At 40.3% G+C, this 27,723-nt stretch overlaps 6 protein-coding genes across 8 annotated transcripts; 3 read left to right on the forward strand and 3 right to left on the reverse strand.

The window, feature by feature from the left end:
* Positions 1-61: 61 nt before the first annotated feature.
* LOC117576742 (ER membrane protein complex subunit 1) lies at positions 62-4,091 on the forward strand. 2 transcript variants are annotated; one of them, XM_034261774.2, is made up of 13 exons: positions 62-325; positions 387-1,029; positions 1,091-1,237; positions 1,300-1,612; positions 1,686-1,706; positions 1,927-2,261; positions 2,334-2,528; positions 2,585-2,662; positions 2,719-2,920; positions 2,991-3,143; positions 3,207-3,377; positions 3,436-3,669; positions 3,734-4,091. In XM_034261774.2, the coding sequence occupies exons 1-13, from the start codon at positions 219-221 to the stop codon at positions 3,892-3,894; spliced, it is 2,760 nt and encodes a 919-aa protein (XP_034117665.1). In that variant the 5' UTR covers positions 62-218; the 3' UTR covers positions 3,895-4,091. The 2 variants fall into 2 exon arrangements, with proteins under 2 accessions (XP_034117665.1, XP_034117666.1); XM_034261775.2 differs by lacking the exon at positions 1,686-1,706 and having other exon boundaries at positions 63-325.
* Positions 4,092-4,379: 288 nt separating this feature from the next.
* LOC117576745 (28S ribosomal protein S9, mitochondrial) lies at positions 4,380-17,580 on the forward strand. The gene is made up of 7 exons (XM_034261778.2): positions 4,380-4,523; positions 4,614-4,832; positions 4,888-5,061; positions 5,126-5,211; positions 5,266-5,626; positions 17,186-17,348; positions 17,433-17,580. Exons 1-7 carry the CDS (start codon positions 4,428-4,430, stop codon positions 17,522-17,524), a joined length of 1,191 nt encoding a protein of 396 aa, XP_034117669.1. The 5' UTR covers positions 4,380-4,427; the 3' UTR covers positions 17,525-17,580.
* LOC117576740 (transient receptor potential channel pyrexia) lies at positions 5,709-15,026 on the reverse strand. 2 transcript variants are annotated; one of them, XM_034261771.2, is made up of 4 exons: positions 14,860-15,026; positions 11,779-12,207; positions 7,768-9,112; positions 5,709-7,699 (listed from the first exon to the last, which is right to left on the reverse strand). In XM_034261771.2, the coding sequence occupies exons 2-4, from the start codon at positions 11,895-11,897 to the stop codon at positions 6,200-6,202; spliced, it is 2,964 nt and encodes a 987-aa protein (XP_034117662.1). In that variant the 5' UTR covers positions 11,898-12,207; positions 14,860-15,026; the 3' UTR covers positions 5,709-6,199. The 2 variants fall into 2 exon arrangements, with proteins under 2 accessions (XP_034117662.1, XP_034117663.1); XM_034261772.2 differs by lacking the exons at positions 11,779-12,207; positions 14,860-15,026 and adding an exon at positions 10,616-11,038.
* LOC117576744 (probable arginine--tRNA ligase, mitochondrial) lies at positions 16,801-19,620 on the reverse strand. The gene is made up of 4 exons (XM_034261777.2): positions 19,463-19,620; positions 18,252-19,410; positions 17,824-18,190; positions 16,801-17,762 (listed from the first exon to the last, which is right to left on the reverse strand). Exons 1-4 carry the CDS (start codon positions 19,496-19,498, stop codon positions 17,609-17,611), a joined length of 1,716 nt encoding a protein of 571 aa, XP_034117668.1. The 5' UTR covers positions 19,499-19,620; the 3' UTR covers positions 16,801-17,608.
* Positions 19,621-19,726: 106 nt separating this feature from the next.
* LOC117575214 (vam6/Vps39-like protein) lies at positions 19,727-23,012 on the forward strand. The gene is made up of 7 exons (XM_034259340.2): positions 19,727-19,947; positions 20,017-20,489; positions 20,546-20,771; positions 20,831-21,078; positions 21,136-22,016; positions 22,084-22,483; positions 22,562-23,012. The coding sequence occupies exons 1-7, from the start codon at positions 19,878-19,880 to the stop codon at positions 22,859-22,861; spliced, it is 2,598 nt and encodes an 865-aa protein (XP_034115231.1). The 5' UTR covers positions 19,727-19,877; the 3' UTR covers positions 22,862-23,012.
* On the reverse strand, positions 22,977-25,845 carry LOC117575215 (homeobox protein B-H2). The gene is made up of 2 exons (XM_034259341.2): positions 24,954-25,845; positions 22,977-23,567 (listed from the first exon to the last, which is right to left on the reverse strand). The coding sequence occupies exons 1-2, from the start codon at positions 25,843-25,845 to the stop codon at positions 23,056-23,058; spliced, it is 1,404 nt and encodes a 467-aa protein (XP_034115232.1). The 3' UTR covers positions 22,977-23,055.
* Positions 25,846-27,723: the final 1,878 nt, after the last annotated feature.

Consider the following 27,723-nt stretch of genomic DNA (forward strand, 5'->3'; position numbering starts at 1 on the left):
ATGTTCATTGGTATATTTTCCAATTGAGTTGCGATCACACTTTTGCTTTTGAACAGCTACAACCCTGCTTAAATTGTCATCTCATCCCCCTTTTCTACTATGACGGAAAACACAAATTACTGACGTTTTCATTAATTTATAACATAAAAACGTACCGGTTACCGCAAAATTTGTGCCTAAGATAGTTTAAAAGAGGTTTCGCAGTGAACCACAACAAAATGCATCGTCCACTGCATATAGCCGGTGGCCTGATCTCTCTATCGTTGTTGCTGCTGCTGAGCACCTGCTCTGCACTTTACGAAGACCAGATTAGGAAATTCGACTGGTAAGTAGAGCAACAACAACAACACTTGGATATTAATCATTAATTAACAATTCTTTAACAGGCGTAGTACACATGTGGGCGCCGTAAAGCAAGTCCACGTCGACCTCAATCATTTTCAACCGCGTGTCCTACTTAGTACACATGAGCAAGTGGTCGCCTCATTATGTCCCAAGTCGGGAGAGATTGTTTGGCGACAGGTATTGGAGCAAAAGGCCAGGGGCGACATCAAGTTGCTGCAAGTAAGCGGGTTCTCCGATGATAGCAGTGATACTGCAGCCGCTCCTGTGGGCTCGCGTCTAGGCTTTGACATGTTGACCATACAGGGTCATGCGCCGGCTTTGGTGCGTGGCTGGAATACCAACATTGGTACCATTGAATGGGAGTGGTCTATAATACCTTTGAATACAGAACGGGCACAGGATGCGCTATGGTTTTACAGCAATTCTGTGCTATATCATGTGGTACCTGTTTGGCGCAGTCATCTTGAGGTAACTGCTTACTTTGCCACCTCTGGGCACACAACTGGTACCACCAGCAAGATAATGGCAGCTTGGATCAAGACCGATAGCTGTTTACTCAGCGGTACCTATTTTGTTTGCCAGGATGGCAAGCAACTTATTAGTTTGGATTTGCTGGCCAAGAGCACACAGGTTATTGCCACGTCTCTTGAGGCGGAGCCCACTGATAAAATCGAGGCACTAGCGGTAACTAATAATTCATTTAACTGTTCAACAGCTTGTTAATGCTATAACTTTGTTTCATTAGGGTCTGAATGGAGTACTCATTGCCAACAAGAAGCTCGTCAGTGTCAACAAGGATCAAGCCGTGTGTCCTGAGCTCAGCAGTGCCAGCTATGTGCTGGGAAGCTTTAATTACCGTAAAGTTGTGGCCTATGCTGATTTGGCAGATGGCGTGAGTATTAAGAATTTGCTGTGATGCAAGGAATATGTATTAAACATGATATGTATTTTTAGAATCTGAAAATTAATGCTGTGTACTTGGACAACTGCTCGCCGGTTCCTGAGCTCCAAATGAGCTTGGCATTCGCCGAGCATTATGGAACACCTAGCTTGCGGTCTTTCGACTGCAAACTGAAGCGCAATGGCGATGGCAAAAGTTGTCTGTTTCTGTTTGGCACCAGTGCCGAGTCGATTGTAGCTGTGCAGCAAGGACGAGTCCGTTGGGCACGTGAGGAGTCATTGGCCAATGTTATTGATACACAGTTTATAGATTTACCACTCGCGGATACGGAAGGTACTCTCGAGAATGAAATGAAAGGAAAAGCGGGTGAGTTAATACTAACTTATTTATCCATTTAGCACAAAAATAAATTTCTTTTCTACCAAAATGCTTTTTGAAGTGGATGCCAACAATTTGAAGCGTAAGTTGAGAGTTCTAACAGTCTACGGCCCAAAATTATATGTTTCTGTAGTATACAATTTGATTTGTGTGTACTTTCTTTTATTTAAAGCGTATATTTGGAGATCTCTTAACTTTATTCTTTTCTTGAGTATCTGTATATCTTATATGTTCTTTATCAGTTTTATTACGTCAAAGATACTTTGTGCTTTTGACTTAATTTTATCTTAATCTTAATCCAGGCGACATTGTCAGCGCATTTATGCGCCGCATCACTACCCAAGCTCTGCAAATCAAGAGTCTGTTCCTGCATGTCATTGGATTGGGTCCTCCACCAACTGATACTCAACGTGCTGGGCTTGTGCGCGATTCCTTTGGCTTACACAAAATGTTAGTATTGTTAACACGTACTGGTAAGATTTTTGGCATTGACAACATCGCTGGCAAACATCATTGGAAACTCTACCTGCCCAATGTGTCGGGCTTCGAAAATGCTGAAGAAATGCGTCTGATTGTACAACGAAGCTCGAAACATTTTCCTCTACAACCCCTGTGCGCAATTGTAGCAAAGTTTCCAGTAAGTCCAGTAAATTTACATTGGTATTTATATGAAATTTACTTAAATCAAATTCATATATTTTTTTCACAGTCTAGCGGAAATGGAGTTCTGTTTCGCTTCAATCCAATAACTGGCCGTGCTGCTGAAGGTGGATTGCTACAGCTCGATTTCCAGATTAAACAGATTGCGCTTTTGCCAGAAACAGAGAAAGACTTTGTAAAGGGCATTCTCATGTTAGATGCCACAAATAAAGTACATGTGCAACCCAAGCACGCAACTCCATTGGTAAACAACGTAATTATTCAATTGAAATAGTTCTGATACAACGATTTTATTCACAGGCGGATGGCATGTACTTGTATACTGCTAATGTGAAGACTGCTGAGCTCGAGGGCTTTTATGTAAAACATGCGGGAAACGTAAGTTATAAAATAATTCACATTGCATAGCCGTTCTTGAACCTTTGTATCTACAGGATTTGACGTGTACACCTATTTGGAATGTACGCCTCGGTGGACACAATTCGGAACAGCACATTATTGGTGTTGCCAGCAAGAATCCTATTGAGCACGTGCATTCGCAGGGACGTGTTTTGGGCGATCGTTCTGTGCTCTACAAATACATCAATCCTAATCTCGTGGCTTTCGTGACCCAGGCGCCAGATGCTACGCACAAATGTAAATGAAGCCATATACTACTCTTGCACTCAATGCTAAAGTGCTTTCATTTATTTTATTTAAAATGCAGCTGTGCTCAATTTATATTTAATTGATGTTGTCTCCGGCTCCGTGATTTTCTCCATGACGCATCGCAAGGTTCGACCTCCACTGCACATTGTGCACTCCGAGAATTGGTTAGCTTACTCTTACTTCAACGATAAAGTGCGACGCACTGAGATCAGTAAGTGAAAAGGTACATATGCAATCTGATATGCTTAACTCAATTGGTTTCATTTCAAAACAGCAACTATTGAACTATACGAGGGTAATGCGCAGGCCAACAACAGTGTTTGGAGCTCTCTGCAAGCGCCTTCTATGCCACTTGTGGAGCGACAATCTTACATAATACCTACCATTGTGGAGGCCTTACGTGAAACTATCACTGAACGTGGCATTACCAACAAACATGTTCTAAGTAAGATTGCGTATATAGAATTAATTGCTATGATGACTAAATTTAATCAATTTTGCAGTTGGCACAGCCAGCGGAGGAATCGTGGAAATGTCCTGGCATTTGCTGGATCCTCGGCGTCCAATATCATCCACAACGCAGGGACGCGAGGAGGGTGCTATTCCTTATATACCAGAGTTACCTTTGCCCACAGAGAATCATATAAATTACAACCAGACCATTGCGCGTTTGCGTAATATTTATACAGCTCCCAGCGGTCTGGAGAGTACCTGTCTAGTCGTGGCCACAGGCTTAGGTAAGATTATCTATTTATCTATGTAAATAATAACATACTATTAATAGTAATGTTTTTTCTTCAGATTTGTTCGTTACACGCGTTGCGCCTTCGAAAACGTTTGATATACTAAAAGAGGATTTCGATTATATATTAATATCCATAGTGCTAGTCGTGCTCACCTCGGGCTCTTTGATTGTTAGGCATTTAGCGTCGCGTAAATTGCTCAAACAGGCGTGGAAATAGGCGACATTATTATAACATATTTAATTGCTTTATAAAATTGTACTACGACCAAAAAAAATTATGAAGAGAAAAAGTGGTGTACACGTGAGAGAATGAATTGTAGTAGCTGCATTTTAACCAATAATGCAATTGATAACAGTTTTTTTCTCTAAGCTTAGGCAATTATTTATAATAAAATATATAGCGTAAACAAGTAATTAGCTGTTGAAAAGGTTTTCATTGCATTTTATGTTCTGTTTATTTCCCATACTATACTATATCAGCATTGAAATTGTGTTTTTGAAATTTAGTCAATAAAAAACAATTGTAAAGGATGACTAAGGTAAATTAAATAGTTTCCATTAAATTAGCAAATAAATGAAACTTTTATTATGAAATTGTTTGATTTAAATTCAAATAAGACATCTTCAGATCTGGCGGGACACGTTGGCGTTGCCACCTTGCTTTTAAGTCATTGTACAACACTGCAACCGGCAAACAGCTGATTCGTGTCTTCCTCTGTGTGTTCCATCGTGCTCAAAACACTCGCAACGATGGCTCTCCGTGTTTTTGGTTTAAATTTAATAAAAACTAACAGAAATCTATTGCAAAATGCGGCCAAAATCAATGGAGTAAACAGTGTGCAAGCTGTAAGTTAAAGTCAGACATTAAAATTGAACTCAATGCATTAGTTTTGCTTAGCCCATGTTTATGTTACATTCGTTTGCATAACATTTCAGGTGGCAGGGGCTTCGTATGCCACACAGGTGACTGTGGAGGCGACACCGGCAGCAGTGCAAAAACAGAAGGTTAGCAAGGCCATGAAGGCATATTTGAAGCGAGCCAGCGAACACGATGAATTCATGAAAACGCAGCATCTGGATTTTCAAATTGGCAAGCGACACTTAGCCAACATGATGGGCGCGGACGCTGAGACATTTACGCAAGAAGATATTGATGTGAGTGCGTTGATCCATTTGGTTAGTACGCAACTATATCTAAGAACAATTACAGCAAGCTATTGCCTACTTGTTTCCATCTGGTCTATACGATAAACGTGCCCGTCCTGCAATGCGGTCACCCGACGAAGTGTTTCCAGCACGCAAGGCTGCAGAATTCGATGAGACGGGTCGTCCCTTTCACAGCATGTTCTACACAGGCAAGCCCAACTTCTTCCAGCTGCTGCACGTGAGTTTGTGCTTTACAATTTCTCTGAGTTTTTGCCAAATTTAAGCAATCAATACCTCCGCAGGACATTGTAGCAGAAACCAACAACCTAAACGATTTGGAAGAACGCATGTTGCGACGTGGAAACAAACCTGACGATAATCAAAGATTGTATGTATTACGTAACCGATTATAAAACTCTTAATAACTAGTATTTATTTATAGAGAAACAGCTGGTTTTCAGCTCCTGCCAAAAGAACAATTGGAACGTTTGCTGGTGGAGCAGATTGCGGACATTGAATACCAGAACTTCTGCAGCAGCATGGACCGTTTGATTGCCTCACCATACGCCTACAAAAGTAAGGCATTTATCGAGCGCTTTCTGAAGCCGTTAATGGATCAATCGAAGCAACTGGAAGTGCCCAAGCCCAAAATCGATGAACAGGGTCGTCAATTTGTGACAACCTATGAGTGCCTTCGCAAGACGGCGCGTGCTGATGTCACAGTGCGACTGCCAGGCACAGGCAAGATAACCATTAATGGCCAGGACATTTCCTACTTCAGCATGGAGCAGAGCAAAGAACAGGTGAGTGAGAAGTTTAAACCAAAAATGGGAAAATGTGGAAGAGGCTGCCAAAGTATTGAAAGAAATCAAAGACGTGCTGTGTATATATATGTATGTATATAACAAATAGGTGTATAGACATAGTTTATTATTAAACATAGGTATAACTTGCATATTTAATTATCATTTAAACGCTTCTCGTACGACGACAACGCCAAACAACAAGACACAGCCTAAAGCCAGACACAAACAAACCTGCCAGCTTCTCGCCTCTCTAGAGTATAACCTATCAACTAGTTTATTATATTTATATAGCATATATATGCTTGTATAGTTATTGCATAAATACGTTGGGTGCGCCAAGCGCTTCGATATCAAATACGTTAACTAGAACATAATATCAACAATTTTCTGGGTACTTGGAAGCAACATTAATATATCGTACACAACACAAGTCAAGTCTAAGGGCTAAAGAATTTGAAGAACTAATTTGTGTAGCATTTGTGGTGATTTCAAGATGATAGTTTGATTATACGTAATAGTTATTGATAATATCAGTAATGTAGTTTAGATGGCAATGGGAGAATCTATCTGCTATTTGCGCAGATTTTGCTTCTGTTGATTGGATATGACGATGAGCAGCTTATCAATCACTTTGCTGGCTTGCTGCTGCTGCGATATCAGCGCCTGCTTCAGCTCCTGAATCTCCTGTGTGAGAAACTCAATGCGATCCGCATTGTCATCGATTTTACTAGTCAGTGTGGTGAATTGTGTGGAATCCGGATCCGCATCTGGTAACGAATATGCAGTGGACACACAGCCATTGTTATTGTTGTACTTGTTCTTGTACGACAAATAGTTTTCGGCCGGATTCTTCGATGATATGGTGTGGCCAAAGTGCTTGCGCATCTTGCCCACCTCGTAGGCCTTCATGAGAATGTCCCGCGGTAGCCGTTTCTCGCTGGGATTCAATGGCTTGACGCACAGCACCACCCGATATGCCTGTGGAGAAACTAACGCAGTGTAGTGCAACAGATTGCGCAACCAGGTGGGCAAATAGCCGTTAAAGAGCGCAGACTCAATGTAGCTAATGAGCTTGGTTTGTCGCACTAGTTTCGAGAGTCCGGCGGTTTTCTTCAAGCCCTGGATATCGTGCACAGCGATGCCGACGAGAAGATTCATCAGTATGATGGTGACGAACAGCAGAAACAGCACGAAGGTGATCTGTGCACTAACCTCCAGCAAAAATGGCGGATCTTTGCCATCGGGATCGTTGATCAGCAGCGATAAATCCTGTTCACCAATCATCATAACGAGCACTGTGATGAAACCCATAAAGGGATTGGCAAAAGACGACGACGAGGGAAAGATGACACAAAAGCTGATGGTAAAACCAATCAGCATACACGAATATGCCATAAACAGTTTGGCAAACTCGCCCTGCACCCGCGTATACATCGCCACATAGACATCGAAAACGGGCAGCTGGCCAATCATTAGCATAAGATTCGTCCAGCCGAGCAGGACGGCAAAGGCACCAATATGATTCTGGAACGTGTACGTCTGCTTGGTGTAAATGTACGAGATGACAAAGACGCTGGTGATGACAAACCATTCCATAATGTTCTCCACCTGCGTCACATAATGTCGAAACGAGGAGTAGCCCGTGATGCCGTAAAGTTTGCGGAATATCTCCACTATGGTGATGGCCACCAGCACCCACCATTGCATTTCCATGACAAACGGATTATTGCGCAGCATGTCGCCCAAAATGGATTGCTTTTGGCACAACTCCTGCGCTTGAATGGTGGTATTGTCATCCTTGCTGCCGTTGTAACAATTGTGCGCTAGTGCGGTCAGCACGTAGAGCGTCAGGAAAAGCACAAAGCTGAAGCAGAAGATGAGGCGACCAATGTAATACTTGCGTATTTTGCCCCACTTGATGTACAGAAACGACGAGCACAGCGGATGCTCGAGTATCTCCTTCTGACCCTCATCCACGAACGTGTTCAGATAGCTGATCTCGCGTGGATGGCAATGCTGCAGTAGCTGGCGAAAGTCCAGCTCGAGCTCCACCTCGCGATTGACAGGATCCTAAGTAGAAACAACAATGGGCATTAAAAGCTGTAGTGGATTAAGTAAAAAGTGATTAACTATCTCACCTGGGAGTGATGCAATGTGATGGCCGCGTCCAGTTTCTGGCGTATCATGGCCACCGAAGCGGGCGTCTTACGAGTGATCACATTTAGTGCCGATGTGCCCTTCTTCGACTTGGTGGTGACATCGGCGCCGTGGAAAATGAGCATCTCCACGCACTGCACCAGACCATCGAGAGCAGCCAAATGGAGTGCTGTGAAGCCATAGATATCCTTGTGATTCACATTGGCGCCCCACTGTATCAGTGTCTCCATGATGTCATAGGCATTCTCTGATTTCCCCACGGCCGCATGCAACGGCGTGCGATGATCAAAGTCCTCGGCATTGGCATCAGCATTTCCATTACGCAGTAGCGACTCGACGCACTCCAAGCTGGAGGTGCGTGCAGCGAGATGAAGTGGCGTGAAGCCACGATGATTCTTCAGCTTTGCGTCTGCACCTTTGGCCAGCAATAGATCCACGCACTCAACGTTGCCCTCATCGGCCGCCAGATGCAGAGCCGTGGACTCTTTTTCGCGTATGCAGATGCGCACATTGGCATCGGCATTGGGGGCGTTCAACAGCGCCTCCAAGCACTGCAGATGCCCCAGATCGGCAGCCAAGTGTATGGCATTGGTGCCATTGGGCTTCAGCGAGTTCACGTCTGCGCCCTCACCAATGAAGAGCTGCAGACACTCGAGTGCATTTGAGCGCACGGCACAGTGCAGTAGACTCTCCTCGCAGTTGGGTTTGGTGGTGTCTTTGGTGATGAGAGCGCCACTATTGATGAGGAACTTGGCCGCATCGGCGGCATTGCCAAAGGCGGCACAGTGTAATGGTGTGTAGCACTTGGGCTGTAGATTCACATTGATGCCCTTGGTCACCAGCAGATCCAAGGTGGCCAGGCAGCCACTGAAGGCACCCAAATGCAAGGCTGAAATACCGTTCTGGTCGCAAAAGTGCAGATCGGCACCAGCGTTTAGCAACCCCTCCAGCAAATCCCAGCGCTTGAGAAACGCAGCCCACAAGTAGCTGAGATTCTTCTCCAGCTTTGAGGCGGTCTCAAAGTGTGTGGCAAGGCCCTCGGCCACCACGTTGCCCTGCTCAATGTCCTCCAGCAAGCGGACACGGCCGGCGGCACTCTTCATTTGGTCTATAAGGCTAATCCTAAGCGTATCATTGCAGATCTGAACGCTCAGCTCACTGGTCGGCTCCTCAAAGCTGTCGTACATGCTCGGCGCACTCTCCGCCGGCGGCGATGGTCCACACTCCATGTATTCGAATTCACCAGCTGTCGGGTACTGGGCTTCGATCATGGCGTCAGTGTTGTTGCGCCATCGCACCATCAGATTGGGTGGAATCGATTTGAAACTGTTTTTCGAGAGCACACAAAGTTCTTATTAGTCACCTTATTACTTTGTTATTTCATTGATATCAGTTTAAATATTTAATTAAATCTATTTTTAATGCCTTTCTCTGAAATCCAATAACTGGTCAATTTTGCATTCGTTAGATAATGTTTGTGTTAAAGATTTCCTGGAAACATCTTTGCTATAAATCAATTACCATAAGAATATTGCAGTACAAAAGATAGCTAATATATTGCCTTGTTTAGAATTTCTTAAGAAACGAAAACAATATGATAGAATTAGATGCTGTAGGTTCAATTGAAACAAACAAAATATATCATCTTTTAAGGCTCTTAGATCTTGTCTAAGAGTCAAATCTGAAAATCTGCTTTAATATTTATCTCTTAGATAATTTAATTGCATAAAATTGAAACCCATGAACCGTCTACTAAACATACAAATCCACAAATACAAAAAGTTGAGAAGGGTTTAATATAAAATAACATGAATTTCTCAAACTTAAACACCTTCGAACAAAATTTGGAGCTGTAGAATTTATCTTAAGTTTCGCAATTTCGCACCTTCTTTAATTTATTAAAGATACTTTGACTATCACAAACTTATTATATCCGTGCATAATATTTCACAAGAAGGTGATTGATAAATAATCCAAAAAATAAGTACTTCTTATGAGCCCATGACACACTAACTTCTTTTAAAAGCAATTTATTTTTAACAAATTTCGCACATTGCTCTGATTTTCGTATTTTTAGAAGTTGTACTATTTATCACAATGTTTGCAATTTATTTTATTTGATTACTATTGCCATAATTTATTATATGCACTTTCTGAGATTATTTACAACAATTGCCGGTGGTAGATCACGTGAATTAGTAGAGGGCTTAAGATTTTCTTCGGAATCACATACTATCTGTATGCATAAGTCATACGATTTTATTATTTTCTGTGTTGTTTGTTTTTAGTGTCTTTTTCGCTCGCTGTAACTATGTGTTCTCTCTTTTTGCTGTTGCTTTTAGTTTTTTTTTATTTCGTATATAGTTATATTGTTTAAGTGACACTGAAAGCTCGTAGCTCATGGAACTCGTATCTAGTTGCTGACTTTGAAGCATGCATAATTAAGATGCGGGAAAGAAAAACGTAGTTGATCAAGCCGACAGAATATGTTAAGTTAAGTTATGCAAAAGCGAGTTACTCTTGTAGTTATTTTTTACACAGTTGTAGTCGCAGTTGCAGTTGTTGATTCAGAATAAGATCGGTCGACTATAACGTATAGCCGAGCAGTGCCGCAGCTGCTGCTGCAAATGCCGGCGGAATGCGTCTTACGAGTAATGTCGACTACCATTGCCGCCGCCGACTTTGGCGAACTTGATCATTATATTTTCCACTGCAGCCTTTTGCATAATCCCAGTCAGGGACTGTTTTCTAATCACTCTCCTCTTTGTTCTGCACTTAGTGGAAGTAAATACATATGTGTGTGTTGTGAGTAGATGTGTGATTACGTACACCGTTTGCAGCCATATCCACGGATGATGCCAATTCGCTAATGGGCTATTTTCAATTTCTAATTTCATTTCCAAAATACGACGACGAGAGTCCGAACAGTCGATTGACTGAGTGACCCATCTACAGACCTAGGCGAGATACGATGCCACAGAGAGAAAGACAGACGAACGGACAGACAAGTGGCTTACAATGGACGCCTTTTGTGGCTGCTCAACAATTGTGCCTAACGGGCGGAAAATGCAAAAATGTTGTGTGAAAAACGCGAATTTTTCACTTCCGTTTTGTTGTTGCTGCGATTTACTACGAACTGCGAACGCGCGTTCTAACGAATATTTTGTGCTAGAATTCGGTATGTTCGGTGTGTTTTTTTATTAGCCAGCGACTAACGCGTCCGCCTGCATTGTTGTTTCAATTCCGACTGATGGCAAAACCGTAAGCTACGCTCAGTATTAGCCTCATCCAATCGAGCTTGAAGCGCCAGCGCCAGACACAAAAAGAGAGATACAGCGACGGAGAGAGAGAGAGAGACTGAGTTCGTTTAAGCTGAAGTGTGAGAGTATTTGCCAAAAAAAAAAAACATTGAGAGAGAAACTTGGTGAGTGGGAGTTGCAATCGGTTGTAGACTTGTTGTGCAGACTTGGACCACAGACAAAAAACTGAAAATTGAAGGAAAACTATTTGGAATCTGTTCTAAATTGTTGACCAAATAATAGGAGTATCGGTTGAAACAGCTGCCAACGAGTGATAACAAAAGCGAAACCTTGAATCCGTTATGATAATAATTTGAAATTAGTTGTGATTTGTAGTAACAATCGCGTGGGAGTAAATGCCACGCTAATGATCTATAACTACTAGACAAACAACAAAACTAATAAAGTGCTAGTTGTGGAGCTAACTCTATGGTTTTCCGCAATCCACGGTATTTAACTACTACTATAAACCTGTTTTCACACCTCGTAATCGACGACCCCCTGATTGATCAGCCCCGCCCCAAAAACAAAAAATCGACAGCCCAAATTTTGCATTGCGCATTTCAAGTATCTTCGCGCTTTCGCATGAAAGTCACTTGTTTTTGTTTTTTTTTTTCGTATTTTTTGTGTTGAGGGTTCGTCTCAGCTGCAATTGCATTGCATTGGCTATAACACAACGCAACTGGCACTTACCGGTTATTCGCATTGTTGTCAGTGAGCGGCTGCTCCACTTCGGTTTTGGTAACGACGCTGATGGAACGTGTCATGCGGCGGGGCTTCGTGCTGCCCTCCTTGTAGCCAAGATTCTCCATGACGACGACACCACGACGAAGGCGACGCACAGACCTTGCTGCGTACTAGTTCCACTTGTTGTTGCAGTTGCTGATGTTGTTGTTGTTGTTGCTGCTGCTGTTGCAGTTATAGTCACTATTGTTGTTGGTATTTAAAACGCGCAAATATGCGCTTAAATTCAACTCAAGTCGATTGGCTGCACTAGCTATGCAAATAAACCAACCAAAAACTTTCCAATATCAGCTAAACACAATTTATAGACCAGTTTTCGGGGGAAACTCTTTGACATTTACGGGCGATAAACTTTTCGCTTCGATTTCGCACTCTCAGCTGCAATGATAAATGATTCAATTTTGAATGGTTAACCAAGTGACTTTTCTTCTTTTTAAGTGAGGAAATTAGGTGTGGTCCAGTGCGTGTTTGGACCACAACTAAATTAACTAATTTGTGATTACTTTCGCCGACAAAAAAATGCAAATTATATTAACTAAATATTAACTTTAGCGTCACTTATGTCACTATTCGCTGTTCGCTGACTTTCCCTGGCGTTTTTCTTTTGTCAACCTGTGTTGTTCAGATCTCTGCGCACGCCGAATGCGGCAATCTTGAGTCGAAGTTATCTAATTCTCATTCTCATCCCATTTGACGCAGCGATAAAGCGATCATAATATAAACAGCTACTTCAGTATTATCATAATTGTGGGGATTTATCTGAAAGTGCTACTGTCAGGCAGTTATATGAACTCGCTGCGCAGAGGCTGCGTCTCTTTGAGGGGCACAATATTTTAATTATTTAAGCAATTATTTATATACAAAAGACAGCAAAATTAAATATTCATTGAGATTTTCTTTTGATAGCAATTCATTTCTTTTTAAACACAATAATTGTTAACAATTTTTAAATTTGTAAATTTAGTTCACATTAGGTTCATTCATTTACATTATAAGACAGACTTATATAAAATTTTTGCTGCTTCTCTTTTTTATCATTCCTCAAGTTGTACACATTAAATTATTCCTCTTCCCTATAAAACTGCCCATAACTGTGAAACACACATCTTTGAGTATTTCTGGCCAAATTTTTGTTTGCCCACATTATTTACAATTTGTGTCAACGTCAGCGCTTCGGTCGAAGTGCTGGTTAGTAGATTCATTCATTTGTTAAGTAAATTTTTGGTATCAGCCCGAGCCAGACAAAGTTAGCGTTTAAAATAGTAGACACAAAGCCAGTCACAATCAATGCTGGAAGATCTGTTAACTTTAACGATATCTGTATTGGGTGTATATACAAAGTGTGCACTTGAGTATATTTTTATGTTCTTTTAATTGGCACTACAATTATTTAGTTAGCAGCTTACTTTAATTGTTTTATCTATAGATTGCCAGCACAATTACCAGTGCATAATCAGTTCATTGTTGATGTAAAAATAAGTTAAAGAGCATTACGTAAAGTTGTTATTCTATTTAGCTTTTTTGTTGTAATTGTCGACACAATAACAAAATAATAACAATATGTCATTGTTGTCAATTATTTGGCAAAATTTGTGAATTATTAACTTTATTTTTTGTTGCGACGCTTTCTGGGGAATTTAGGAAACCTGTTAGGGAATTAAAACGTATAAAAAACTGGCCAATTATTGAGTACTCTGCTTGGAAACAAGGCTCAGATTGCTTTTAATACTAGTAAACAAAACTTTCTTAAAGAGTTGACTTATTAGCTAATTCTGTGGTCAATCAGACATAGACAACGAAACGAATCTCGACAAAAAGCTGTTATCTTATTATGCGCACAAATTAATTAAATTCTCGGAGAGGCCATCTCACCGCGAAGTTGAAAAACCAGTTTGCAGTTTTTAAATTCCAGTCAATTTAGCCAGTTGAAAGTTTCTAACGCAATGAACAAATGTTTGCCATCATCATGGTACGTTACCAATTATATGATCTCGGCCTTAGCTTCCCAAATGTCCTCAAAATCGATTGTTGCGTATATACGGAAATATTCAAATATTGTTATTATTATTTTTTTTCGAAATGGAAAGACGCTACTTTAAGAACTGCACGCTTTTGCTTGATTGAATTACGAATCGCTTTGGGAAATGTAATGAAGCCAAATGGAAAGAATGTTTTGAATGTTTAAGTATAGTATATATTCTATTTGCTCTTTTCACAAAGCGAAAGCCGAGCCGGAAGCGCCATTTGCAATTTACCGTTTACATGCGACGTCATTTTGAAAAATGCCTCGCCTCCCCCTTTTCGACTTGGGCCGCGCTTCGTGTTATAATTTTGTTTCGTTTTCTTAGTTTACTCGTTCCTTCGTTTGGTTCGTTCGTTTCTTCGGTTCGCGTTGATTCAATTATAATTGAAACTAATTTGAATTTCTACGGACATCATGTATTGTATATGTGTATATGGATGGGTATTATGTGAGATGTCGAGAAACCATAGGAAAGAAAAGGCAAAGAATTTGCGAGACGACGAGAGTTTTGTATTTTGTCTACATATATTTGGTTGCATTGCTTCCAGAATGCCCTTGAACCTGAAGAGTCTGTATCAGAGTCGTTTTACTGCATAACTGTAATTGAATCTTTCTCTCAAATTAAAGGATAATACAACCGAAGAATGTTGCTTGATATGTGAGCATCATATTGTTTATGGCATGCACTTTCGAGCTGCATCGAATAATTCCAGGAATGCTAATTGAATACAATTTTGTTTATTTGGAATATTTGAGTATTCAATTAATCATACTAATGATGTTGCCAAATATTAAAAAGAATTCCATCAAAATAGCTCGACAATTTATTATAAAATACAAAGAAGAGTTGAGAATTATCAATTTTGATTTATGAATGATGTGAAGGTTGTTTGAGTTTATGTACTGTTTATTTATAGACACAACATTATTATTTTGTAACGTATACATGCATATATACTATGTAGATTAGACCATATCTTAATTCTACACTTGCGGCTGAGATTTACTTTAGAATTGTTTTGGACAATGCCGGTGTTTCTGCGAAGGTCGCGACATTATTCACTATGGATTTGCATTAGCCCGATACTTGAAAGGAATTCAAACTGAAGGAGCGATAGATAGATTCTCGGTGTGAATTTGTCCGCGATATGAAGCGCGACAACAACGTCGATTGACTGATAAAAAGAACTGCGCCGAAATGATAATGTACACCACAAGTTTCAATGTGGATGCGAATGTGGGAGGTGGATGAACAGATCCCCAACTTAAGCCAAGTGAGCGCGCGCCAATGAGGTTGAATGTACACTTAGTATAATACTATACTATATGCCCTCCACATGCTATCATCACTATAGTGTGTGTATTATCATCATCATCGCCGCTCTTATAGATATTCGTATGTGGACACTCATGTAAGTGCTGATGGAGGAAAAGTGCGAGGAAAGCGAAAGAAGGTTTTGGAACGCTCCAGAGAATCGGCTATCAAATTCATTTAAATCATAATAAAATCTGACGCGACACTTGAAGCGTTCAAGCGCCGGCTCGAAGAGTTCTTTACGAGAGACGGTGACAGTTAACGATGCCGATGCCGATCTCGAAGACGACGTTTCGCCGGTCATTTAGCGTTTTAGCATTAGCGATGTTTACACTAATCCCTTGTAGATTGTGTACAGTTTTGACAACCTGTATGCATATATAAGTATATATATATATATTCGTAATCCCCATATCGTAAAAATATCTCTCCTATCCCATCCATTCTCGTAAATTTACTAGCGTGTGGTTATTTTTGTCTTTTGCTTTATTTACTCGCCAGTACATTAATTTAAAAATCATGTTCGCTATTTGCTGTTGCGTGAAGTCATCTAACAAATTGTTTAACAAATTACACATACAAACGAATCAAAATAATTTTGTCAGATTTGCAATGATTAATTGTTCTTCTCTTTTATTTGTCGATGCTTGCTATTGTCAATCTGCAGCTGGTTTGTGTGTTAGCCTTTATTTTTGCCAAATTTGTAGTTTCTGTTTTTTTCCATTGTTTGCGCGCCTTTTATTATGTATTTTTTTTTTATTGTTTATTCGTTTTTAATCATAACGTTTATTGTGTGCCGTAGACCATATTGTTTAAAGACTCGTATACGATTTGCAAGCTCGTCGACTTGATTTCCCACGCATTTGCCGAATTGTTAAAAAAATAAAATAAACAAAATGTGGTTGGTATAAACAAACCCCGAAATTATTTTTGTGGATGTCGATCATTATATACTCTAGCGAACATATTATTCCACATGCTAATCTAACGAACTAAAGTTTTTTGTTTCGTAAATTGATGGTACTATCAATATCGTAAATTGTTGCTTGGTATTATTCCATTATTTATTTACATGCCAGTATTATGATAACAATAATTTGGAATATAATTAGCTCACGTGTTACAAATTGGGGTTTGTAACAGTTATTGCCTTTTAGAAGGGTGTTATATAGAATATCTTGTCTTATTGGGAATTCCCTCTCAACGTGGACTTTGATACTGTCTCGTCAGAGTTACGATTGCATTTGCATAAAGTATGTCAGTTTTAGATATGAATTAATTACTTTAAATAACAGTTAAACACCGTTATATAAAACCAGTCGGTAACAAGTGAAATTTCTCTTCCTTAACCATATATTTTAAACCCGCTTTATCCAGTTTTCAATTTTGGTCGATTACTTTAAATTTTTGCCGCACACCAATCAAAATATAAGAAACCGTTAGTAGTGAGATAACAAAAATATTTCGTGTGCCGGAAACGTGATGTTATTACTATTAACAAATCACAGTTTGGTTTGTGGCCCGCAATTATCGCCTTGTTCTGAGCTAATAATAAGCTTGCCTTAGGCATGCCAATTGTTTGAAAAAGCTTCTTAATTTAGTTTCACCTGCAGTAAAGTTCGTCAGTATCTGATTAATAGACATTTTCTTACATTTTTTATTTTGTTATTATGAATAGAATTTACATCACACCAGGTAATAGCGTAGACATTTAATTGCGTCGTTGGTATGCAACAAAATGTTGCATCTAGCGGTGGCTAACATGGCATTTAATTTAGCTAACGATTTTGTCTTTATTTCTATACATCTATTATTGTTATTGTAGCGCAGGAAATACTCCCGCAGTTTAATTTTGCATTATATACGGGAAAATACAATGCATTGATCAACTTAAGTATCTATATACATATATTTGTATATATGTATGTATGGTTGTAGAGACAATGGCCGCCTCGAGCGCTCTGAACTTGACATCAAACACACGATAACATAACGATTGTGCACTTGTATTTTTGCAGTTACTTTTCCCCCTGAACTTTAGCGATATGTTGGGCAAAGTTGACGTGGAGGCCAATGTGGAGGGCGGTGGTCCATCCGGTCAAGCGGGTGCCATTCGTTGGGGAATTGCAATGAGTTTGCGCAGCTTCGTTGATCAAGAGATGATTGAGTCCATGCGCTTGGGTAAGTTTATCTAGTTGTTTCTCGATTACAAACCGAAACTCATCATTGTCACTAATTACTTTCACATCGATATATTTTTTACAGCCGGTCTGCTGACACGTGACTATCGCAGACGAGAACGCAAGAAGTTCGGACAGGAAGGCGCACGTCGCAAGTACACGTGGAAGAAGCGCTAAGCGGCAAAGAACAAAGCGGCCTTGCATTTCTACTGTTCAAATGTTCAATAAAAAAACTATGATATATTAAGTAAAGAGCGTGAACTACATTTGGTTTAGCGGCTTAAGACCCAGAAGCTGCATGCCACGGTGCAACGTGCGCTTAGCCGCATGGAAGAGCAGCAAACGTTGCGATTGTTTCTCTAGGCATCGCTCCTGCTTCACAGGCAACCGCTTTAATGCTCGGCTAGTTGCATTGCTATAACAGAATAACACAGAAGTTAGTTTAAAACCTCATGTGAGGATGGGACTCTACATACCACAAGCCAAACAGATAGTTGACCAGCACACAAGCCTCCAGCTGCTCCTTGGATTGCCACACGAATTGCTCGAAGCGTGCCAGCTCGTAAAGCACATCCAGTGCATCTGACGGCTCTTGGGTTAAATGCTGCCAGCTAGGCTTAATCTCTGCCAGCTGGATGTGTTTAAAATTATCCAGCAAGCTGTGTAAACGACAATGTGTATACTGCAGCTTGATGCCCGTATCCCCGTTCACTTGTAGTGCTTGATCCCAGCTGAACTCATGATCTCGCTGCCTTCGCTGCTTTAATACGTTGACCAGGACAGCAGACACGCCCAGAACATCGCAAACGAGTTCATCATTCATACTTCTATTTTCTTTAGTGGCTGTAAATGAAAATTCTAATCAATCAGTGTTTCATTGAATGTAAATTAGTTTGACGCTCACTTGCACTGTTACTTCGCTTTTCACGCATCACCTCACGGGCTTCGTCGAGCACATCGCGCAGGAAGATCGCCTTGCCCTGGCGGGTGCTCATACCATGAATCCGTCCAAATTTCACATGTTGTAGTTTATTATTCAAGCTGTTGTCTAAGGCCGTAACTGTTTGGAAGAGAGCATTAAAATGATCTGCCTGACCATTATCCACAACATACAGCATGCGTGAGAACTGAAGCTGTCTCTGGCGTTTTAACAGCGCCGCAATGTCTCGAGCCAAATATAAAGTGGAGCCATCGCTTTTGATAACAGGAACTCGGCGTTGACCCACAATAACAACTTCACGTCCATCGTGCTCCCCTTGCAGCATCCCAGCTGTGCGTAGTTTAGTCAGCACTTCAGTGATTTCACTCTGCGAGTACTGGGACTCCCATTCGTAGCTATCAAATTGGACGCCAAGTCGTTCGTAAACAGCAGTCAGCTCATCTATGGTATAATGACGATACTGTTGCCACTGGGTGGTCATGGCATCATCGGTGCCCGCCTCCAGCGCACTAAACAATTCTCGTGCTCGTTGAGCCAGAGCTGGATTCTCCGTGGCGGCTTTATTGGCCTCAACGTATGCGTTATAAAGGGTTTCAATTGGAGCAGTTCGCATTTCAGCATCAGAAACTTGCTTCAGTTGCACACCCAAAGCCAATAAGCCAAATTGTGTGCCCCAATCACCTAGATAGTTGAGACGCGTAGTGCGATAACCCAAATGCTGGTAAAGATTGGCCAACACATTGCCAATGATGGTAGAGCGCAGGTGTCCCACATGGAAGGGTTTTGCAATGTTTGGTGAGCTAAACTCAATAACAACATGCTTGTCGGCGTAAGATGGCGAAACTGTGGTTGCCTCCCCTGCCTGCAATAGATGCGTTGCAAAGGCGTCTGGCTGTAGCTGGAACTCGACTTTAGCTGCAGTACGTCCTGCACTGGGCACCACACGCACTTGCTCAATATAAGTGGCATCAAATTGCTGACTTTTCACCGATTCCAACAATTCGTTTTCGTGTTGTGCAACCGTTGCCGGCAATGTCCATTGCAACAATGGACGTGATGCAGCAGAGAGCTGCTTCTTAGCGGGCACCTCCAACGCATGATAGATGTTTTCTAGTTGTGGCAACTGTGAAGTAACAATATAATGACACGAATTATATTAGTTTTAATTGATTTACTTGCTCACAAATCGCGCGCCGTATGCGGCTAGTCATGTTATTTTGAACAGGGTGGTAACTCCTTGATAGTGTTGCAAAATGTCAACGTTTTCAGCCGAAATTCAACTTGTTATTGTCAATTGTCAATAATTAAATTTTTTACCAATATTTCTTTACTTATGCTTATTATTATTACTTATTATTCATATGTTTCTATATTTATTTATTTCATTAAATTTATTTCTCTGAATAATTGTAATAATTGTCTAATAATTGTTATAATTTCCAACACCTGCTTGCAGGTTATGCAGTGTGTGGACTTCAAATCAGCTGTTTTTATTAAGCTGGGTTGGGCTTGTTAGTGTTTTTTCTGTAAACAACTCGCAATCTTAATTTGTGAATTTTAGTTGGCAAATCTTTATGTAAATGGAACAAAATGCATAAGGCTTATTGTGTGCAGTCAATCCTAACACAGGGCGTACAAATTGAAGCAATTGCTGCTTATGGTAAGTTGTTACAAATATAATGTAATATCCTCAAATTAACTTTACATTACCCGTACACTTGTCCACTAGGAAATCATGTCATTTTGGGCACCAGAAGCGGTCAGCTTATTATGTACTCGGTGGATAAAGATAAGGGCGTGGACATGCAAATGTTTAACAAAAATTTCAGTAAAAAACCAATTACTCAGATGGAGGTGGTGGCGGCTGAAAACCTCCTCTTTGTGTTAACCGACAGCATGATTCATGTGTGCGATATGAGTCGACTTGAGAATAATTTCGAATTCGTGCACAGTTCACCAGATACGAAAGGATGCACCTTGTTTACTATGGATGTAGACAGCCGCAAATCAACCACTGGCGAATTGGCAACATTTATAAGAATCGGTTGTGCCATCAAACGACGTATTGTGTTCTTCTTTTGGAAAGTGGATAAACTCGCTTCATTGGAGTTGACAATTGAATTGCTCGATCTGCCCAGAGCTATTTGTTGGGTGAATCAAACCGTTTGCGTGGGTTACAAGGATGAATACGTAATTTACAATGTCAGTAAGGAAAGAATACCAATAGAATCATTTTATTTACTTAAGATTATTTTTAGATATCGTGCACTCCACCAAAGATGCATAAGCTGATTTTGACCTCCTCAACCATTAGTCAGGAGCCCAACATTTGCCTGATTCGCAGCAATATGCTGGGTATATCCAAAGACAACTATCTAATGCTTATTGATCCAAGTCAATATCAAGCAAAGGAAGGCAGCGTTGAAGGTAGCATGAACAACAAGACAACGGCGATCATGTGGACACACCCACTTTTGGGATTAGGTAAGTTTACAAATTCTCTGGCTGAGCACATAACATACAATAACTTTCACCCTTTGAAGTTTGGGATGAGCCGTTTGTCATTGCCCGTACTAAAAACGCTGTTGAGATTCGCAATTTGGTAGGGAAGGAGACGTTAGTGCAATCTCTGCCAGAGCTAAAGAACACCAGATTCCTAGTTCGCTCAGACAAGGGTACCATTTTTGCCGCCGCCTCGTCTGAGTTGTGGTGCATTCGCATGGTGGACATTCCAAAGCAGCGCAAGGAATTGTTGCAACAAAAGAAATTTCAATTAGCAATCGAACTGACGGTAAGATAAACCAGACGATAATCTTACGATTTTCAATTACAATAAAGGCGGTTTCAGGATATCTCCGAGGAAAAAGGTAATGATAAAGCGCAGACGATACGTGAGATACATCGGCTTTATGCCAACGAACTATTCACCAATAAAGAATTCTCGGAAGCAATGGAGGAGTTCGAAAAGGCCGCCATCGATCCTTACGAAGTAATCAAGCTTTTTCCTAACCTTGTACCAGAACCTCAACATACAGTTGACGATGCCGTGCCTACACCAAGAGTGCCTAAACTAGAGGATCATGATCTGGAAAATGCCTATAAGGCTTTGATTGTATTTCTGGTGCAGGCTCGACAGCGTGAGGTTGTCAAGCTACTAGATAACAAAAACAGTTATAAGTTATTGTTGGAGATAATTGATACTACGTTGTTGAAGTGTTACTTGCAAATAAATGATGTATATGTCGCTCCACTGTTGCGATTGAATCAATGCCATTTCGAAGAGTCGGAAAAAATGCTTAAGAGATACAATAAGCTCTCGGAGTTGATCATACTTTATGACGGCAAAGGCAAACACAAGAAAGCGCTCACACTTTTAAAGGAGCAGGCAAATGTGGAAGGATCTGTGTTGCAAGGCCTAAATCGTACCATAAGTTATCTGCAAGCACTGGGTGCTGATAATCTCCCGTTGATTTTTGAATTCGCCGACTGGGTTTTAACTGAGGATCCGCACGAAGGCCTAAAAATATTCACAGATGAGTTGATTGATGTTGAAGAGCTACCTCGAGCCAAAGTACTTGACTTTCTAGTTAGCAAACATAAGGCACTGGTTGTGCCCTATTTGGAGCATATCATAGACGAATGGAAGGACACGAATACACTACGCCACAATGCTTTGCTCAAGGAGTATATCAAGCAAGTGCAACAACTGCTAGCCCAGCAGGCTAAGGGGTAAGTTAATCGTCATTATCTATGTCTGTAATGTCATTTTTATAACCTATTATTGACTTCTTTTCAGAGAAGAAACCCCAGAGCTTCCTGCTTTGCGTGCGAAGCTGTTCAAAATGCTAGAAGATTCTCAACACTATTCTCCAGATAGTGTACTGCAAGACTTTCCCACCAAGGTGCTACTGGAAGAACGAGCATTGATTCTGGGTCGCCTTAAAATGCACGACAAGGTGCTAGCTATATATGTTCTAGTGCTAGGCGATATGTCAAAGGCTAAAGCTTATGCAGAAGCTAACTATGACCAGAACAAAGACGTCTTCGATATCCTACTAGAAATCATACTGAAGCCCATGCAACAACCATTCGAGGATGTACCCATGCATCCCGATTATGTGACGCCAAATTTAAAAGTGGCTGTGGAGTTGCTCAACACCTATACTGTGAAAATTGATCCAATCAAGACATTGGAAGTAAGCTAAAGCATGCATAATTTGTAGTATGTACATTAATTATAACATATTCTTTATCAAAATATCTTTTTATTCGAGTCTCTGCCGGATGATATGGACTCAAGTGAGGTGAAGTATTATTTAGAAACGGTGATACGCACTCAAATGGCAGAGCAGCATGAGCGTCAAATCATGATTGGACTTTTACGAGCTGAGGCAGCACGACTTAAGACCGCCGTAGATAAGGAGATGAATAAGAGTTTCATACTAAACGAGTCCACAGTGTGTCCCGAATGCAAGAAACGCTTCGCGAATCAGACTGCGTTTGTGCGCTATCCCAACGGCCAAATGGTGCATCTGTCCTGCTACGACAGATCAATAGCATCCAACCAGCCGTAAATGTTCAGTGTATGTGATAATCACTATTAGTATCCATGTAGTTTAGCTATCTAATTTTGTAACGCTAAGCATTAAAGTAAATCATGCCATTCTTATATTGTACATCGATCTCCAAGAGTTTACGATTAGAATAATATACATATTTATTGGACTATATTTACAAGAATTTTGTGGCATCATCATCATTAAATGGCTTATGCCTCTTCACTGCCATCCATCAGACTGTCGCCGTCCAGGTCAAGCGAATCGTTGCATATGGATAAATCTGACTCGGAGGCAGCACGACTCAAAGGACGCGTTGGCAGCAAAAGCGAGTGCTTGCTATCATCATTGTCATCCTCCAGCAGACTGGGGGATGCAGTGCTGCATGCAGCATTTAATGGCAGCTCGGCGGATGTGGATGTTGATGATGCAGCGGCCGCGACAGCTGCTGCAGCTGCTGATCCTGCGGGCAACTGAGTTTGCCTAATCAATGCCAAACGCTGTTGCGTTAGTTCCAGGTGATGCTTACGCCATTTAATGCGTCGATTCTGAAACCAGACCTTCACTTGTGCTTCTGTCAGCTTGAGTGTGTGCGCCAGATAAAGACGCTCCGGTCCGACCATGTACTGCTGTCGCTCGAATTCGGCTTCTAGGCATTCCAGCTGCTCCGGCGTGAAGATTGTGCGTACGCGTTTGTTTTTCAGCGCGCTCTTCTTGTGTGAATCTATGGGAGACAAAATAATCAAGTTCAGATGATGCTTGTGTTTTCCAATAATGTTTGATATGGTAACTAAATAAAAATAAATCAATTATTTTACTGAAGATTCCTGTTGACTTATTTTAAATTAAATATTTTACAGTTTTTCACGGTTTCATTTAAAATGAAAGAAAATATAATATGATAATATGCTTGCATTCTTAATTACAGTCTGCAGAAGTTTGACAATTGTTTACTGCTCAAGACTATTCCGAAACTTTTTTGCAATTAAAGTTAACAAGAATTGAAGCGTCATTCATATCTATGTATATGTATGTACATATGTACATATAAATATTATATATTTTATTTATACTAGATTAAAAGTTAAGACCGCTTTTCTTTTAATTTTTGTTATTATTATTTTTATATTTATTGTACAATAAATAACTTTTAATCTAGTTTATATCGCGTCAGCTCTTGATGCTGATTCACCTTATGCCCCATTTCCACTGCTACTCAGTTTTTACATGAGGGAACGTAACATTCGACCTGAACGGAAAAGAACCGAAGAAGGTTTTTTGGTGCAGTGGAAATAAGGCATTAATGTGTTCGTACATATGTATGTACATATGTATCTGTTTCTGCACATATCAATTTCGATTATCGGAACACAATTTGTAAAAACAGTTTGAATTATTTTTATATTAAATTTCATCTTTTACCTATTTTTACATGAAATAAACTTTGATATATAATATTCCATGTATTTTCTTTAACCAGTTAAAGTAGAGGTCGTGTTTTCTTCATAAAAGAACGAATTTGTATATCCCATAGGGTAGGAATTGTATGTAGGCAACTTTGACCCTATAAAGTATATACTATATTTTTGATCAGCCGAGGCGATATAGTCAAGTCCGTCTGTCCGTATGAACACCTACATATGTAGATCTCAGAGACTACATATAAGGGTTCAAGATATATTTTTTTTCGACAGGCAGAATTATCGCTAGAATTTTGATACATTCAATAATTTATTGTCTTTATAATTTTTTTGTATGGGGAAAACGCCTACTTAGTTAGGGGTCTTAGCTTCTTTGCACTCAGTCTTATATTTTCAATATAGTTCTGAATACTGGTATATTCTTTAGTATTTTTGTGGTGTATCAATTTGGTATATTTTAAAATGAACACTTATTCAAAATGCGTAGCGGGTATCTCACAGTCGAGCACACTCGACTCTAGCTTTCTTACTTGTTTTAAAGGTTTAAAATACTATTCAAATATATTATTTATTATATTTATTTACTCATAAATAATTGAGAAATTCAATGATTTTTAAATGCAACCAGTGATATACAAAAATAAGAAAATTTGCATCATTTTAATTAATCGACTTGATTAGCCACTTACCCGACTTGAGCTTGTCCCGTTGAAAACTTAGCGACGCCTGCTGTGCGTGATGCTGGTGCAATTGCTGGAGACTCTGCAGCGCCGACGGACCACCACCCACAACAGCAGCAGCCGCGACGGCGGCAGCAGCAGCGAAATTGGCTCGTTGTTGGGAGTGAGAATGGGAATGTGGATGAGGATGCTGCACTGTGGGCAGGTAACGACTGCCGTTGCTATCACAATTGAAGTTATTTACACTTTGGCTATTGTTGTTGCCATAGTTGTTGTTGCTGCTGCTGTTGTTGTTATTGCTGCTTGTGTTGTTATTGTTGTAGCACTTGCTGTTGTTGTTGTCGTGGTCAGCGGCGTCTGCCGAGCTGCCGCCATTGAGAGACAAATTAATGGCATTATTATAGTCCTTGCTCTGTTGCTGCTGCTGCTGTTGCTGAAGACCCAAAATGGCGGCTATTGTAAACGATTTGCCCACATCGAGGGAGGTATGCGCCGCGGCCGCCTCAATGAGCTGCGCGTGCGACGTCGCAGTCGCCAGTTGCTCCCTCTGCTGCTGCTGCTGCTGGGGGTGTGTGTGCGATTGTGTGTGTGTCTGAGACTGTGCTTGCGTTTGTGTGGGTGCTGTTGCTGGTGGGAGGCCAATGGGAAGTTGCTGCTGCTGCTGCTCCATTTGGTATGAACTTTGACCCGCCGCCGTCACTGCAGCTGCTGCTGCCGCCGCAGCCAAGGCAGCCGTGGGCAGTGAATGATGCGGTTGCAACTGTCCATGTCCATGTCCTCCTGCATGATGGTGGCCCAGTGTGTGTGCGTGTGTGTGTGCAACACCGTTGGCTTGTGTGTTATGCAATGCCAGAAAGTGTGACAAAGGATTTGCGTGATATTTGGAAGGATTTTGCAACATGCTTAGTATTTGGCACAAGCACAATTCAAGCTGCACGATGCACGCTGCCTCGACGACTCTTAGTCCACTTGTTGGTCGCTCGCTCGCCTGAAAAATGCAAAGCGAAATGTTTAATTGTCTCCGAGTGCCAAGCCACATCCAGTTCCAGGTGTCAACGACTCTCTGATTATGCCCACAATTAAGTGGCACTTGACCAGCCGTGGCGGCAACAACGCGTGTAATCCGAGAACCTCTTAAGCCGAATCCCAATTGTAAATTGCTCCAAATGAGCCAAGCCTCTCTATACTATAAACACTACATACATATATGGAAGTAAAGTGTGTGTGTGTGTGGCTTGGTTAAACAATTGACCCTGCAATCGCATGATGAATGGTGGCCAACACCAACAGGTTGAGGCAGTTGCTGCTGCAAGTGACCGCAGACTGTGCCACACATTGGAGACATGCATTCGCATGGTGAGTGAGTGCATTCATTTATGCACTTAATTGCAAAGCTTTTCTTAAGTCCCCTCTCTGTCTCTGTCTCTGTCTCTGTCTCTGTCTCTTACTAACTGCCTCTTTCTCTCTTGTGGGCTATCTGTCCTGCTCTGTTGCTGCTGTGGTTGTCACTGGCAATTTGATAGCCTAATTGAGACTTTGTCTCATTGTTGTTACTACCACGTCTCTTGCTGTTGTCCTCAGGTGCGTAAAATATCCATTTGATAGGCACACAATGTCTGATATATGCTATACTATAATATATATGCAAGTGATTGTAAATGCGGCCAAGTTGTGTGTGCTTAGAGCTTGACATTAAATAAATTAGGTTCATTAAGATTACTGACTTGTGGCCATGTCCACAAATAACTGTTATCCCCTTGCAACATAAATTATCACAATTAAATGAATGCTAAGGGAATCATTTGGAAATTGTTGAAATTATGCTCAGACAGGTTTAAATACAATCTTCTTGGTTTACAACTAAATTATGCATTATTCAAGGCATGTTATATTAAATATATGATTCCTTTTACTAAGAAAATTGACTGAATTACGTATAGATTTTAAAAAATTGTCTAATATGTCTGTAAAAGCTTTTGAGAAGCAATTACAATTTCAATAGTATTCCCTATGCAAGTTTAGCTGTATAAGTTTACTCTATCTATAATTCAGAAATGCAGAATCCTTGTACTCCTATTACAATACTTCATTCTTCATTACAATATGCCTGTCAAGTATGCTTAGTTTTTTAATGTTAGTAAACTGTATATATTTTATTTCACTTAGTTATTTGAAATTTAATTTTGTTTCAAAAAGTACTAGCAAGAATCATTCCTATTGGGAATTAAAAATATTTTCTTGATGCTAAATGAGAAGTTGTTCTTTATTTTATTTCAAATTGTATTCCTAATTTTATACTATGCAGTGACAACCATATTCCAGCCATTAAAGTCAATAAAAAAGGATAAAGTAAGTCTCATTTAATATTTCTTTAATAACATTATTAATTTTTAACGTATATAATGGATAATTAAAAAAAAAAGGGATTCTTTGTAAAGAAATATTTGCTAAATTTTTTTAAATTTAGAGGATTGGAAAATACAGATTCTTTTGTTAAAGTATTTCCTATAAAATTTGGAATATTTAAAAATATGTTGCCGTAATATAAAAACCCAAAAAGTAATTAAGTAAGAAATGTATAGCTTTAATTAAAACTTATTTCCTCTCCTTTTTCTAATTGAACATTTTCTTATTGATTTCGAAATCTGTCTTATATCCGTTGTATCGAAATTTGAAAAAGTTAAACCATATACATAGACCACAAACCTTTAAGTATCTCAATAGATATGTTAATTATGGAATGCGATGATATAATCCAAGCAATAGGATAGCTCCCATA

Source organism: Drosophila albomicans, chromosome 2R, assembly GCF_009650485.2.
Source record: "Drosophila albomicans strain 15112-1751.03 chromosome 2R, ASM965048v2, whole genome shotgun sequence".
Taxonomy (NCBI): domain Eukaryota; kingdom Metazoa; phylum Arthropoda; class Insecta; order Diptera; family Drosophilidae; genus Drosophila; species Drosophila albomicans.